Consider the following 16783-nt stretch of genomic DNA (forward strand, 5'->3'; position numbering starts at 1 on the left):
CTGCTCTGAGCATAAAGAGCATTTGTAAAGAGCATAAAGAGAAATGATCCGAGAAGGGGAGTAGGGTTTCATTACAATAGGATTCTTTGGGGGGCACCTGGTTGGCTCACTAGTTGAATGTCTGGTCTGCCTTTGACTCAAGTTGTGACCCCTGGGTTCTGGGATTGAGTCTCACCTAGAGCTCCCTGCAGGGAGCCTGCTTCTCCCTCTGCCTATATTTCTGTGTCTCTCTCTAGGTCTCTCAAGAATAAATAAATAAAATCTTTAAAAAAAAGACTTTTTGGGTATAAGCCTGGTGAGGGACAAAGTTAGAGACCTAGAGACAAATAGCAGAGGCCTTGAGTCAAAAATTCTGAGGGATGAGTAGGACAGGTGACAAGTTTGACAGGAAGGGAAATTAGGTTGAGTCTGAGTCTAGGGTAGTAGCTCTGGTATCTGTGAAGAATTCCGCAGCACTTGTTGATGAGCAGGGAATCGAGGGTAAATGATCCCTGTGCTCCAGAGAGGAGCAGGACTCTAAAAGACGAAGCTACAGAAAGGTTGCCAGGGGTTGTAGAGATATATTGACATGTGTTCAAATCTAATAGGATCTTGGACAAGGTACTTAACCCTTCCCAGCCTCTCCCCATTTTCAGGCTGGGATAACAACACCATCTCAGAAGTAGTAAATATTAAATGAGATCATGTATGAAAGTATTTACCAGAATGTCTGATACATATGGTGGATGTCTAATAAATATTAGACCTCTCTTCTCTTCCCCTCAAATCAAATGCCCTTAGAAGCCCAGCATGAAGGACAGCCAGCATCATAGCAGGTAAATGGAGAAGGGGCCATGATCATTGGGCTCATTGATGGAACCATGAGATGGGCAGAGACAAAGAAAAAATAAAGCAGGATTGATACTGTCCTTGCAACACTAGCAAAACAGAACACCCAAGCAAGAAATATCATCTGTTAGTGCCACAGTGCAACTCAGAGATAGCCCTGAGGAAGAATTTTCTGAGGCATTTTTTGAAGAAATTTTGTTCGTGGTAAAAGGTGTCAGATAACAAAAGGTGCAAAAATCCTCTTTGAAATTTGATGGAATTTTCAACCTGTTGGGCAAAAGATGGCATTTTTCAAAATGTATTTGGGTGAGATGATAGACCATTTGATACTCTTAGATTTTAGTCCTTTCCATTTGTAGCCTAGTCTTAGAACAAAGGTTTACAAACAGCTTGCTCACGAAATCACCTCAGGTGCCTTCTGAGAGAGAGAAATGGGGATGGTCTGATATCGGTGCCTGAGAAAAAAAATGACTTGTACTTGAAAAGCATGTATACCATACTTAAGCTCAAACGTCAGTAACAGGTAGCTCAGAGAATTGAAAGCAGAGTCCTGCAAAGATATTTGTACACGCATGTTCATAGCAGCATTATTCACAATAGTGTAAAGGAGGAAGAAACACAAGGGTCCACCAACACATGGATAAGCAAAGTGTAGTATGTACCTACAATGGTATAGTATTCAGCCTTAAAAAGGAGACATACTACAACATGGATGAATCTTGGGGGCATGGGACTAAGTGAAATAAGCCGGACACAAAAGGACAAATACTGTATGATTTCCCTCATATGAGGTTTCTATAGTAGTCAAATTTGTAGACCCCAAAAGAATGGTGGTTACCAGACCTGCAGGAGGAGTGAATGGGGAGTTATTTTTTAAAGGCTATAGAGTTTGAGTTGTGTAAGATGAAAAGGCCATTGGTAAAACAACAATGTGGATGTACTTAACATCACTGAACTGTGCACTAAAAATGGTTAAGAATGTAAGTTTTATGTGGATTTTACCCCAGTTTAAAAAAAAAAGTCAACAGCTCCTTTGGTGTCTTTGTGCATTTAACTTATGGAAATTTCAACTATAAGCACCTGCCCCTTATGCAGTCTTGAACTTCCTGCCTCTCTCCTTGTTCAAACCAGACTTTTGCCTCTGGAGTCCCCAGAGAAGAAGCTTATTAACCCTCTATTTTTTCCTCCTTTGCCCAAGTACCTATATATATATTCATTTCACCCTCTCTCTCATTCTTTTCTTACTAATCACACTGTATGGTCGAGGAAATGGAGGCACTGCTGAGAAGCAGGAAGAAGGTTTATCCCCTAGACTAAACACAGCACTTAGATGGCATAGAAAATTCTTTGTACATGAACTGATGAATTAAATTGGGAGAGCTCCACATTGTTTTGAGCCTTCAATATACACACACACAAAATAGATTTGCCCTAATCCAGAATAAATGATATTTGGGGTAGAGTTGAATGAAAGTTGCATTTGCACTGCCCACAGAGAGACGTTTCTAGGCATTATAGAGTAGTGGTGTCAGCAAAAAGGCAGAGAGTACTGATCAATCTTGGAGAACTCTAATCCTGATTCTTGTAAATTCTGGTTCATAAACAACTGATATCCCATTATCTTAATAAAGATAAGTCCTTAAAGACCTTAAGAATACTTTTAGGCAATAAATTATTAGCTTAATTTAATATATATGTGTAAAACATATAAATATATACTATATTTAATAATTTATGATGTATAGTTATATAGTTGAAAGAAAAATAGCTTCAACACTGTGCATGTTTATATCTCCTCAAAGCACGCAGCAGTGCTTTGTCCACAGGAAGTAGTCAATACAAGGTTATTGAATTTAGAATGTCCTTCTTCCCAATCAGTGAGGTTTAATATATTTCCAATTCAGAATGCCTATTAATTTTTCAGTATTAGTAAGCCTTCAGAAAAAAATCCATTTGGGGATGTGTTTAAGAGATCACAGCAAATAACTATCACACACATGATGAAGAGAATACTGTTAAAATGAAGCATGCTTATTTAACACACCAGTAGCCATTGATAAAATGTAATTTAATTTAATCATTTAAATTTACATTGTTAATGTACAAGAGCATTTCTTTCAAACCACAGGTTAACACACACTAAAGAGCAATGCTGTTAGAAGAGCAGAGAAACTTTGGAAAACTCTGCTGTCTGAAATGAAAGCAAGGCACTCTCCATTAACAGCTGGTGGATTCCTGATTTCCGCCCACAGAAGGCATGTTCACACTGAGAGAGCTCTCCCACAAGGGAAGAATCACCTGCTTTAATTCTTGCTGTCCTCTTCTGAGCTAGTTTGGTCATCCACTCTGTATAAACTTGTGTGTCAACATCAAGACAAAAAAAGAGAGTTGAGTTGATGGATTACGTGGGAGGCTCTCATAGTTCTTACAACTATGGAAGACAGAAGAACACTGGCTATCACCTTTATTTTCAACACTAGTGTCTGGACCTAGAACTAAAAACCTTCATTCTTTCCAACCAACCAATCAATATCACAGCTAAAAAGTCTTTTCCTTAAATCTGATGGGTGTAAAAATAAAAAGTAACAGCATTTCTCCAGGGCTCTGGTTTTTCTGTTTGTTTTGTTTTTCTTTTATGGACATGACAAAAAACAAGGATTAACTTTCCAATACTAATGGTGCACCAAAGGGTTATGTATGCACAGTATTTCTAATTTATTCAAATTCAATTTGAATTTGGTCTGAAGCTACCTTGTATGAAATGTTAGCTTTCCTGATATTTAATAATGTTTATTATGTTTGCATATAAGCTCAAAAAATTAATGCAAAAGTACTACTTTACTCACGGTTATCAGGTAAAATGTAAATATTAGTGGTTATTTTTAAAAGCCTGTTTTCCTATAGATGCAATAAATTGAGTAAAAACACTATAGAAAGGAGAAGTAGGTCCTAGTCTTGATTCTGGTATTGGCCTGTTGGACCTTGGGCAATTTTTACTTATCGCTGGGTCCCGGTTGTCTCCTCTATGAGTTTCAGAGGTGTGGGGGACCAGTTGACCAGTCAGGCCCCTGCAAAGTCTAATGTTCCAAGGGCCTAACATTGCAGACCCTATCACCTGGATATAAAAATAATAATCTTTCATAAAAGCTCACACAAACATAATACATGATCAAATACCAGAATGACTCTTGGGGCAGGGGGGAACCAAACCATATATGCTTTGATATCTGGGTTATCCTTTGCAGCAATTAGGCAATTCATTTGGCATTTGTTTGATTGTATAATTTAATGACAATATAAACAGCATAGTTTTGTTATTTTTTCTTTAAAAACACTAAAGCAAAAATGATTTAAAGCTAACAAAAACTACTGTGACATCATTTTGACATTCAAAGTTTGTTTCTTAGCAAAATGGCCAAAGATATTTTGATTGATACAGAGTATATAATATAAAGACTTTTAGACCTAAAAATCTTCAAACATTATTCGAATTTAGCAAAACATAAGCAAAATTTTAATATCAAAGTGCTAAACAGTACTGCCTTAAAAGTCACTGCAAATGAATCATAAAATAACTGCATGGGAAGTAACATTTATTGTACAAATGGTTAATAAAAAGACACATTATAAATATATATATGTAACCTGCTATATTTATATATATATATTTGTTTATTTAATTTCTAATTGGTGTATCCAAGTAACTGTGAACACCCCATTTAAGTACTTTGTAACTCAGCTTCCAGGAGCTGGTGGTCTTGCAATAAATACAGGCAAAGCTATTACAATATAACGTGCATACAAATGTTTATACAAATAAGGACACTATGCAACAAATTATCTCATAGTAATATGGCATCGACAGTATAAACATACAAAAGGGAGTACGAACACGGAATGTTGAAACGCAGCCCACTAATCCTGTCTAGTAGTCACATTCATACTATTATTTTTTAAAATAAGACTCGCTCTCCAAAATTGTCCTTGTCACCAATAACAAAAATTAAATTATATATATTTTAAAAATCTTATTACCTCTGGTGTTTACCCTGTATGATCAGTTCCTACTTATTTGTATGTTCTTATTTAGGAATCAAACCGTTGAGACTCGCTGGATGCTCCTGGGGCTTCTGAATGAATGTGCCAGTCGGTTGTTATTAACTGAAGCAACTTTAGGGAACTCTGTCTCAGTTGATAGAACACAACCAACACAGCTGTATGCAATCCATTTTATAATCTGAGCCCCTTTCAGGACAGCTGGGCATCAGGGCAGAGCTCTGGATCCACTAAGAGTGGCCTAAAATCTCAGATGGACCATTCCTCAGAAGCGCTCTACAGGGTAGGTGGACAAAGCCTCTGCTAGGAAAATGAACATGTATCATTTGCCAACATGACTGCCTCCTTTTTATTTCCATATAAAAGAAAGGAGAGTTCATAAACAAGACTTAGTAAGACAGCACTTTAAAAATTGCACTTGTATATGGAAGCGAACAGCCATTATCATTTTGCTATGTCTGATTTATAGGTAATCCTCATCTTTCACCATTTGTTAAAATAAAATAAAGGAAGAAAGAAATTAAGAAGAGAGAATTTCTGCCTTCTTTGCACCACATACATACCCTTGATACAGGAAGTGTATTCTAAAGATCAACCTCAAGACACATCCTACCCTGGCGAACAACCGTTGGCTGTTCTTGTTTTTAAATACAAAGCAACTATAATTGTATTCCCCAGAAAGAGTTTTAAAACAGTTATATTATCCTTTTTTTTTTCCTGCTCGGATAGCATCGTCCAAAAGTGCTTTGTTAGCAATTTCTTAGAAAACCCTCATGAACTCTACCCTCCCCTCCCACACCAACCCCAAAGCCTAAATATAAAACACAACCCCAACACAATACTCTGCAAGTTTTCTGGCTTTAGGTTGTAAGGAAAAGTGCCAGAAAAAAAAAAAGTCTTTTCTACAGGAGCTGCTTTTTCTCTTAAGGAAGGACAGAAAATGATAGGTGTCCAGACCCATTCCTCTGCTGCTTAGCAAGTAGGTGCCAGGCGGCTCCCGTTCAGAAAGGCAGGGTGTCCAGGAAGAGCTTGTCGATGATGGAAGGTGGAGACACCAAGTCTTCCAGCTTCAGGTAGAAGATGCGCTGGAGGCCCAGGGTGCAGATCTTGCGCAGTTCTACCAAGGCGCCCAGGACCTTGGGCTCGCTGGGCTCCAAAGCCTGTCCCTTACTCTGGTGGTCTTTCAAACTGCTTGTGATCTTGTTGCATAGCTCCTCCACTCTCTTTGGTTCTTTTAACCCATGTCGTTCTGTAGAGGGATACAAAAGGGCAAGTTTAGGAGGATGTTACATCTTAAGAGACTTTGAGTTTTATTTTTGCTTTTTTTTTTTTATTTTTAAGTAGCTCCACGCCCAACATGGGGCTTGAACTCATGATCCTGAGATCAAGAGTTGGATGCTCTCTACTGCTTGAGCCAACCAGGTATACCCCATCTTTTTTTTTTTTAAGATTTTATTTATTTGAAAAAAAAAAAAGATTTTATTTATTTGAGAAAGAAAGAGAGAGAGAGGAGGAGAGGGAGAGAGAGAAACAGACTCCTTGCTGAGGAGGGAGCTTTACGCAGGACCCTGAGATCATGACCTGAACCGAAGGCAGACACTGAGCTGACTGAGCCACTCAGGTGCCCTAGGCATCCCCATCTTCTTTCTAATTTCTCATTTTAGCAATTTTTTTAAATTTAAATTTTATTAATTAACGTATAATGTATTATTGGTTTCAGAGGTAGAGGTCAGTGATTCATCGGTCTTATATAACACCCAGTAGACAGCCTCATCTTAAGAGACTTTGAATCCCAAATTGAGGTCTGTGTCTTCTACCAGTTGGGATGGCATTTTAGAATCCAAGTGCCTCCATCTTAGAGGTAACTCATAGCCTTTGTTATCAAATGGCATCAGGGTTTGAATCCCAGTCCTACCACTTCCTCACTGTGTGCTCCTGAGTTTCTGTGCCCCAGTTTCCTTATAAAGTGAAGATAATAACTGTCCCTAATTTAGGGTTTCTGGGAGGACCAACTTAGGTGAAGCACACAGTTCCTGGCACATAGTCACATTGAATGAATGACAGAGTGGTTATTACTTTGCATACATTATCTTATAAAAGTCCTATCAGAAAGCAACTCTTTTTTCAGAGTGACAAAGAAACACATCGAGGAAAGTGAATTAATGTCCCCATCTGTTAAGATGGGGAAGGGGGATCTGTAAGTTCCATTTGCTAATGCAGGGGCTGCCCCACAAGACCCAGCACAAAGCACATTCTTATGTTTTCATGCTAACCAGCATTGAGAAGAATCCGGCTTTTCTTTTCCCTGTTTTTCACTCCCCCTTGAAACACCTATTGTCCTACACCTGGCACTCTGTACAAAATACACGTGTCTTCCTGCTGTGGAGATGGAAAAGTCAAAGAGAAGGGAAGAGGCCCTGAAAGAGGCACTGCAGGGACTTTACAATGTAGCAAGACATGAACACCTGTACCTCATATTTTATAAAACAATATATAAAGTGATCCACATGTTAAATATTATGATCTCCCATTTTATTTTAATGTTAAGTGATTTTCCCAAAGTCTAAATTTTGGCTGCTAAAAGCTGCTAAACTGATCTGAACTCAGTTTCCTCAGGCACATTTTGTCCTCCTGCCACAGAGCAATGTTGCATCTCTTATCAGAAAGGAGCATCACATCCAGTATAAATCACTCTGCTCTCCCTCAACATTTAGATACCAAAGCCTCTTTCCTGAGAGAAGGTCTTGGCCCTAGTTAGTCAGGGTTTTTATCTCTAAGTATATTTACACGTAAAACAATAATTCTCATGAAATCGAAGACATCCTTCCAAAGGGAAATCAAGCAACAGTGTCTAATTTTTCCTACGTTTATTTTTTCAGTTGGGGATATATGCTTTCTCATTTTTTAAAATTCTAGTATAATTAAGGTGCATTATATTAGTTTCAGGTGTACAAAAGTGTTCAGTGATTCAACAATTCTATATTACTCTGTGCTCATCAAGATAAGTGTACTCTTAATCCTCTTGGGGATATTTTTGTTAGGGAAGTTGTTTCCTTAAAACAAAAAAATCAATTAGCAAAATGGAGCAATATCCAGACATTTTTTTTCCCTCTTGTCCTAAATCAAAGGAGGCCCAGGGACCAGGAGATCTGCATTCTTCCATAGGTTTAAGGCTTATCTTAAAAGGAGAAGGTTGGATTTAATGACCTCTAAGGTCCCTTCTAGCTCTGATGTGTTATAATTACATTAAATTACAACCATGAAAATTGCCAGTGGCTTCTCAGTTGGCTGTAACTTGTGGGTGTCTCATCTTGATGCACCATAATATAGAGAAAAGGGCACTGGATGTGAAGTCAGACGGAGCTGGGTTCCAGTTTTGGTTCTCTTACTTACTACTAGCCATGTGACTTAATCTCTTAGGACCATGTCTTTGTAGGAAAATGGGGATTACAGGGTGGGTGGTAGATACACAAGTCTTTATTGTATTCTTCTTTATTCCTTTCTGTGTACCTCTTTTTAAAAAATATTTTATTTAATTTTAATCTTTAATTTTTTTAAAGAAGAGTATGCACGTGTATATGTACACATGTGTGTGAGAGTGCGGGTGAGAAGGGAGGCTGGTGGGGGAAGGGCAGAGGGGAAGAGAGAATCTTAGGTAGGCTCCATGCCTGGCTTCGAGTCTGACTCTGGGCTCCATCTCACAACTCTGAGATCACAACCTGAGCTGAAATCAAGAGTCAGACATTTAAGCAACTAAGCCACCCAGCTCCTCTCCCCAAGATTTTATTTTTAAGGAATCTGTACACCCAATGTAGGGCTCAGACTCACAACCCTGAGATCAAGAGTTGCATACTCTACGGGCTAAGCCTGCCAGGTTCCTCTTTTCTTTGTGCCCTACATACTACACAAAACATTGAAAGAAGAAGTATAGTTATAATAAAACCTACTTCCATGGGTATTGACAGGTTCAACTAAGATGATGCTACCAACTTTCTACCAACTGCAGAGTGCTCCATGCATGGTACAGTCAGCACCTGTAACAATGCCTGACAAACAGCAAATGGTTGGCAACCACAGGTCAAACAAAAGGCAACAAAGTCCCCTACTTCTCAAGCTTTGCAGTGCATGATTTTGCTTTTCCCAGGAACTAATAGCTAATCAGCCTAGGTGCAAACCTGTCCTCTATGTTTATCTTTACTATATACGTAGTCTTTCTGTTTAGTCTCAAAAGACACACCCAGGAGTGACCTTCAAGAGAAATTTTGCCTGCAACGGTGTTCCTTCTAAACTCTTATTCAACCTCCCTCTCCCCTCTGCTCCTGCCACCAAAACAGAAAAGCAGACTGCAAGTTTGGCAGTAAACTTCAAGAACTGTTAAATGTTCATAGCCTCTGCCCAAGTAATCCCACTCTTGGGAATTTATCTGAGGGAAAAATTCAGCAGAAGAATAAACTGTATGCATGAAGACGTTTAGGGTTGCAGTATCTATTTAAAAAACTAGGAAAAAGATAAGGGGTGGAAGAAAAGGGAACTATTAAGTAAAAAATGGTATATGCACATAAATGTAGGCATCAGAAAGGACAAATATGAAGGCTGTGAAGGAACATGGAAAAACATATATCGCATAAAAGAAAGAACAGAATATAAAATGGCATCTAAGCTGGGATGACATCTATGCAAAATTTATTTCTGCATATAAAGAAGGGTGAACAGAAACAGAAAAGTGAGAATATTTATGAGATTGTCAGATAACTCTTTTCCTTTCTTTTAAAATTCCCAAGTTAGCAGTATTTGTATATTAAACTGTTAACATAAAACAACCTGGGATTTGGTCTCTCTAGTAGCTGTAACATGCTCCAACAGTCATCTTGCTGATAATAATGTCTATTAATACTAAGCTATGGCAAATTAGGTTCCGAACCTAGGGAAAGATGCTTTTTCCCAGAATAAAATAACCAATCCATTGATTTAACGTGTGCCTTCTTTTCAGTGCCCATATCTTGCGTTGCATTCAAGATCCCATATTCGTTTTCAGGATACAGAAACAGAGAATGGTATTGGCTGGATTTGGGGAGGGGGTTGATTACAGAACCTTATAACTAGACTTTCTCATGGCCAAACTCACAGAAGGTGCCTCAGAGTTTTCCCTGCTCTCCAACCAGTTGTGACTGCTCAATAACTATGGCAACCATTATTTATTCAGTGAATTCAAGTGGAGATCGATACCTCCCTGCCAGCTGGATCAACCCTAGGCCTGGAATTCCTTGAGGAATTCAGAGACACTCCTGTTAGAAGCCAAAGGCACCTTCTTTGTTGTTTTGAACAGCTACTGGATTTGTGGTTTCTTTACTTTTTCAAAAGGGCTGAGATAAAATTCAGTCTCCATGCAAACTACTGCCAGCAGCCAGCAAGATTTCCAAATCACTAGGGAGTCACTAAGTGGCTGGGACCTTCCTAGTAATCTGAAATTCCTTAAAACCCCAATCACTGACGTTTTCATTTAAGGACTTCTTTTCTTTTCGGTGTCTGGTAAACATGGTTGCAATGCTGATATACAGAGACCTCATCAATTCTGGGGGAAATTGGACATTTGGATTTCCCCCTTCCTAGAGAATCACACACAGATTTTAGTGTAAGATCTTTGTCCACCATTAAACAAAACAAGCCCTTCGGCATTTCTTGCTCTTTGATCTACATCATTTTTATCTAATACGTCAGTATTTAACTCAGCTTTCTGTATCCAAAACTTTAAAATGAATCTTATAGAAATGGTTAAGTAATGAATTTACGTGTCACAATCATAGAACATATGTGTTGGAAAGGATTTGAATCATTTAGTTCACACTCCCACCCAAAACAAGAATCCCTACCATGAGAGGTCACAAAGAAAGTGCCCCACCACTGGATAATAACAATAGACTTAGTCGCACTTTATATTATACTCTTCTACTTAGATTATTTTATCACACTCTCTCAATATCCTTGTGAATCAGGTAGGACAAAGATGATCTTTACTTAATAGATAAGATGGCTGAGAGGCTCAGAGAGTTAAGTAAGTGACTTGCCCACAGTCAAAATTAGCAAATGGCTAATTTCTTTTGCTCAAAGTCTAGGCATGTATGAACTGGGATGCCTTGAATGTCATATTAGGATGTCCTTCTTTATCCTGAGATGATTTCAGTCTCCCTGTAACTCCTGACTTTCTGTGTACCTATTTAACTAACTGATTAATTACTTCTTTCAACAAATACGTACCGAGTGCCCATTCTGTGCCTAGCAATATTATAGCCATTGGGGAAGAGCAGTGAACAAAACAGATGGACAACACTGACCTGTGGGGTGTTAGTATCCAAAGAAACTGCTGAATTCCTATGCAATTTTAGCTATCCATGCCACAGACCTCTCTGCTGAGAGAGGAAGGGAAGCAGGTGGGAGGTGGAGAGAGAGGAGGGAGAGAGAGTGGGAGGGGGAAAGGGAAGGAATGGGAGAAAGCAGAGGGTGGGGAGAGGGAGAGATCCAGTGAAATAATAGAGCTACTAAGATCTGTGCTCATGTTTTTCCCTTTTCACCTCGTTAAGAGCTACTTGTCCTTTAGATTACAGATCAAATATTGCTTCAAGGCAACTTTCCTTTTTACTCCCAGTTTATTTATTTATTTTTTTAAATAATAAATTTATTTTTTATTGGTGTTCAATTTGCCAACATACAGAATAACACCCAGTGCTCATCCCGTCAAGTGCCCCCCTCAGTGCCTGCCACCCAGTCACCCCCACCCTCCGCCCTCCTCCCCTTCCACCACCCCTAGTTTGTTTCCCAGAGTTAGGAGTCTTCCATGTTCTGTCTCCCTTTCTGATATTTCCCACACATTTCTTCTCCCTTCCCCTCTATTCCCTTTCACTATTATTTATATTCCCCAAATGAATGAGAACATATAATGTTTGTCCTTCTCCGATTGGCTCACTTCACTCAGCATAATACCCTCCAGTTCCATCCACGTCGAAGCAAATGGTGGGTATTTGTCATTTCTAATGGCTGAGTAATACTCCCAGTTTAGATCATGCTCTCCTATGGCATTCTATTTTTTTTTCCCTTTCAAGGATATAACAGGTTAGAATCAGATATCTATCTAACTCTTGCCTGCCTTCTCTATTAAATGTAAGCTCCACAGGGGTGTGGGCTGTGTTTGCCCACCATTACACCTCCTGAGTACAGAGGAGACACCAATAACTATCTGTTCAGTGAATATGTACACAGAGGAACAATGACCTGTAAAATATGATTAAATGAATACTAAACACATAAGCTGCTCAGAATAAATATAGAAGTTGGAAGTTAATGAGCAGTAGACAACATTCACAAACTCTAAAACCTACCACATTACAAGCTTTGGAGTCAGACTTCCTGGATGTAAAACCTAGCTCTGCCACTTATTGGGTCTGTTTCCCCATTTGTAAAAACAGGGCTGATGAGGGTACCTGCCTCCTGGGTTGTGGGGAGAAGTAAATGAGTTAACACATGTGAAGTGTTTGGAACAATGCCAGCATACAGTAACTACTTAAAAAATATTAGCAAGTATCCTCTATGTCTACAGCTCAACTCATTAATACCCCCTTCAAATCGGCTGCTTCTCTGAATTTGCCTGTTAAGGATTTCACCGTCTTCCCCATCGCTCCCACACCATGTCTAACAATTCTTCCTCCCTGGCCATCATACTTAATCCATTGTAAGAACACTGGTGAACATCTCTGTGATGTTCCTTGCATCTAGCTCCTCCCTGCGATCCCTCTGGCCTAGGTCTTCAGTAACTGCTACCTACACTGTTTCAATAGCTCTTGGCTTGTCCATCTGCTTCCCATCTCTGTTGTAATCCATGCCAGGTCCTTCCAGATCTACTAACTAGACAACATTAAACAAAATAGCACATGTAAAGCCCTTGGCACAGTGCCTGGCACAGGGTATTTGAAAATTATTAACTTCCTGGAATTCTAATTACCGATAGCTTTCATTGTTCCTTTCTGTTCAGACGTGGTCACTACCCCAGCAGCATCAACATCACCCGGCAGCTTGGTAGAAATGCAGAATTTCAGGCCCTGCCCTGGATCTGCCTCATCATAAGTGCAATTTAACAAGATGCTTCGTGGATTGATGCACATGAAAGCTAGGGAAGCTCTGCTCTAGCCAGTCCTGGTCCCCACGAGATGCCTGAGCCAGTCTGCACCTACCAGTCATCCAGTCTCTGTACACCTAACTCCCCAATGTCGCTTGTTCCAGAATCAAATCATTTCTACTACAAAGTTTTTCTTATGTTGAGCTGAATTTTACAGTTCCCAGTTCTGTCTTTTGGGCACATACAAGAAACAGATTCTCTTTCCCACGGCAAGCAGCAGGAGATGAGGACAGGGTGAGGGTAGCTGTCAGGAGATCCAATAAGGAAAAGCAATTCTTTCTCTTTTTGAGCAGGTCTCAGGGCACAGGCCAACACGAGGACAACAGTAACACAGTTCCAGCCAAAGAGGAAAGCTAACACCAACCAACAGACAGGAACTTCCTGCTCTGCTCTGGGCTCCATTTCTTTCTTGGGGAAGTCATCTCACTGCTACCTCTCATTGCACATGGAACATCCTTTATTGCTGGACAGTCCCCAGGGACACTGAGCTGGTCGGCACTCTGAGCTGAGGCTGTAATATGCTTTCCAGTCTGTCTGTCTTTGGTTTATTAGAGTATGTGTCTGTCTCCCCAAGGAGACCACAAACTCTTTGAGGATGAGGGATTGTGTGCCTGGCACATAGCAGATGCTCAATAAATATTATTGAATTAATCTGAATTGAAATACGGTAGTCCTCAGGAATTCAGACTATTTTCTAATAACAAAGTGGTAGGCTAAAAATAATTAATTTTCCTAATTTGGGAGACTTCCCGAAATTTATAACCCATTCATTTAACCAATATTTGCCATGTGCCAAACACTTTTAAATACCAAAATAATTATAAAGATGAATAAGACTCTCCTTGGCCTTAAAGAAACCCACAGTCTAGTTAGAAAAGAAGAGACACAAATAAATTACTTAATATAATGTGTATGTGGAATTGTAGGAACACAGGAAATTGTTATGGATTCTCAGGAGAATAGTTAGCTCTTCCCGAGGTAAGAAAATAACATTTAGGATAATCATAATGAAGATTTGTCTAATATCTTTTTTCTCTTCAAAGTACACATTAGCTCATTTAATCTTTATAGGAAACTTACAAGTAGACATAATTATCTCTGTGAAAAATGAGAAAACTGAGATTCAGAGAGTGTAAGAAAAAAAAAAAGAGAGATTGCATAAGGAATTAGTCCAAGACTACACAGGCAGGCAGTAGCAGAGTGAAGATCTCCAATCTCCAAATCCCAAGATAATCTCTACTTTAAAAAAAAAATGATACTGTCCTTAGTTTTCTTCTGCAATGTAGCTGATGGCTATATATGATATAAAAACGGGGTAACCAGGTAACCATTTAGAATGAGCAGGGCAGCTCTGGGAAGACAGGTGGTAGAGGGCACGGCAGGACCTGCCTGGTTCTTCTATGTCATTGTTCATTGCTTTCTGCCCATTGGTCCATCCTTCCTTCCTGCTCCTCAACCTTAGAATTCATGTTCCAACAAGATCAGGAAAAAGACTACAGAGATAAGAGAAAGGAGTTATTTTCTCACTCGACAGAAGACCTGAGAGGGAAAAGAAAGCCATGGAGAACAGTCTTTTAGTGTAGCAATGCCAAATGGCATTTGGGCGCTCAAGATTCCTTCCACCATCTGGTCTAAAACGTCCTTCCTGATCTTATTTCCCTTTTCACTATATGGGAGAGGTATTTTACTCTGAGGCTAGAGCATAAAAGCAGGCCATAAGATAAATATCACATTGAATCAATCTTTTCCCTGGAAATGCTTTAAATTTCCTCAAAGTGCAGCTCTCACCACTGGAAACAGAGAGCCCAAGCGCAGGACCCACTGTGGATTCAGGTCTTCTCTCTCATGCTCACTCCAGGATAGACACACTTGGAGTATGATAGCCTGCACTCTTTTGGTTCTTCTTTCTATCGAGATTATATGTGTGATTTAACACATGTGCAATGCAATGCCACTTGCTTTTCCCTACAGGTGCTGAAGCCCTTGTGATGCTATTTCCTTGATCTGGAATGTCCTGCCTCTGTATCTTCCCATGGCTACATGCTACCTCCTTGGGAAGCCATTCATGACCAGCACCTCCACCTTTCTCTGACCAAAACAAGTGAGCAGTAGTCCGGACGTCCCCTGCACTGAATCTATTGCTTTTAAGGACTTGGACACTAACCACCACACATTGAGTTCATTGTATCATAATCACATATGACTTCCTAGAAGGCCATACCCTTTCTGATAGTAGAATTGAGGGATGGCTTATCTTTGCATCTTGAGAGACTGACACCAAGCCTGGCCTATAGTAGGTCTTCAATATTTATTTAATGAATGGATACTTATAAAACCATAATTCTACACTAACTTTCTGTTTCGGGGTCTTCTTATGTATTAAACATAATTAAGTTACCACACATCACCTCCCTGGTATTCCATCAGAAGCGAAGCATTTCTGTTGCTCCCATGTCAGGGATGAGGCACCGGTGAAAGAAGACAGTTAGGGCAGATAAACTGGGGACTTAAAAACATTTGACAACCACAACTGTGGAGAAGGAGAGTGATCTGAAAGAAACCATTTCCTGCCCCACCTAATCACCTAGTTTTTCACAAGGAGGCCTAGAGAGAAGTAGAAGCAGCAGAAAAAAAGAAGTAGAAAATAAAAGCCTTGTGTATGAAACTTCTAATACTGCCCAGATTCTTAATAATTTTCCTAGAAAAGAGACTGGTTAAACTTCTAACAGCTCGTTTCCTTGTCATGAGTTCTTCCCTGTGGGTTTAGGAGCAGACAATTTTGGGATGAGGTTTGTGATGCCACTAGCCCACCTGATCACAGTCTTGCCATCAGTCTGTATAATCAGTGGAGCTTATTCCAAAGTTGGGATTTCATGGGAGCCCATATTCAAATGGAAATTAGTATCTGCAACAAGGCATGCTGCTGTTTTCCAGACGTCACTTTTTATGCCATTTCCTGATGCTTTTGCACATTTCTACCCCCCTCCCAACAGCAAATCACAAAGTACTGCAAGGTCCAGAAATGAGAGAAGAGGAGCTTGTTTTTCCTGTGGGTATTAACCCTAGCAAGGACAACAGGCTGGTGGGACGTAGAACTGCCCCATGAAGGATATGGCTTGCTGTGCCCATGCTCTTGGTGAGTGCAGCTTCATTTTTCCATATCATGTCCTCCTTGGAGTCTCTCGAGCATCCAAGGATATATTCACCAAACATAATACCTCCTAAAGCTCCCATCCATGTCTTTATGCCACCGAGTTTGATTCTGGACTCCCTGGGGCTTCCAAGGGGAAGGGACAGGCATGTGCCTACTTTGAGGGGGTCTCTGTCACTATCATTCCAGGAGGGAATGCACGTGGACTGAGTGTCTACTATTCTGAATCCAGTTTGGCTACATCACAAACCTACTTTCCCATAATCCTTACTGCTGCCTCACAGACTAAGTGTTGTGGATCCCCATTTTAAGATGGGGTAACTGCAGTCCAGAGAAATGAGATGCATTGCTGAATAACACACGCTTATTCAATACAGGGCCCCAGACTGCAACCTGGGGGTGCAGGATTCTGCAGTCCATGCTGTTTCTGCTAAGCCCAACTGCCTTCTTTATGAGCAATCCCCACATCAAGGGCGGTGGGCTTAGCAGCTGTAATGGCACGACACACAGCAGACTGGAGGCAGAGGCGGGACTCATATCACCTTCTCCTAATCCCTTTTCCATATTCTCTGCACTGAGCT

The 16783-nt window shown here is 40.0% G+C and overlaps 1 protein-coding gene across 1 annotated transcript in view; it reads right to left on the reverse strand.

Moving 5' to 3' along the window:
• Window positions 1–2877: 2877 nt before the first annotated feature.
• The window catches only part of NR4A3 (nuclear receptor subfamily 4 group A member 3), a 40097-nt gene continuing 26191 nt past the window's right edge, over window positions 2878–16783 (reverse strand). The window contains exon 8 of the mRNA XM_055302700.1: window positions 2878–6133. Within this exon, the coding sequence (XP_055158675.1) occupies window positions 5886–6133 (248 nt within the window). The 3' untranslated portion in view covers window positions 2878–5885. The remainder of the gene's footprint in view (window positions 6134–16783) is intronic.

The sequence above is a fragment of the Nyctereutes procyonoides genome, unplaced genomic scaffold (assembly GCF_905146905.1).
Source record: "Nyctereutes procyonoides isolate TBG_1078 unplaced genomic scaffold, NYPRO_anot_genome, whole genome shotgun sequence".
In the NCBI taxonomy this organism is placed as follows: domain Eukaryota; kingdom Metazoa; phylum Chordata; class Mammalia; order Carnivora; family Canidae; genus Nyctereutes; species Nyctereutes procyonoides.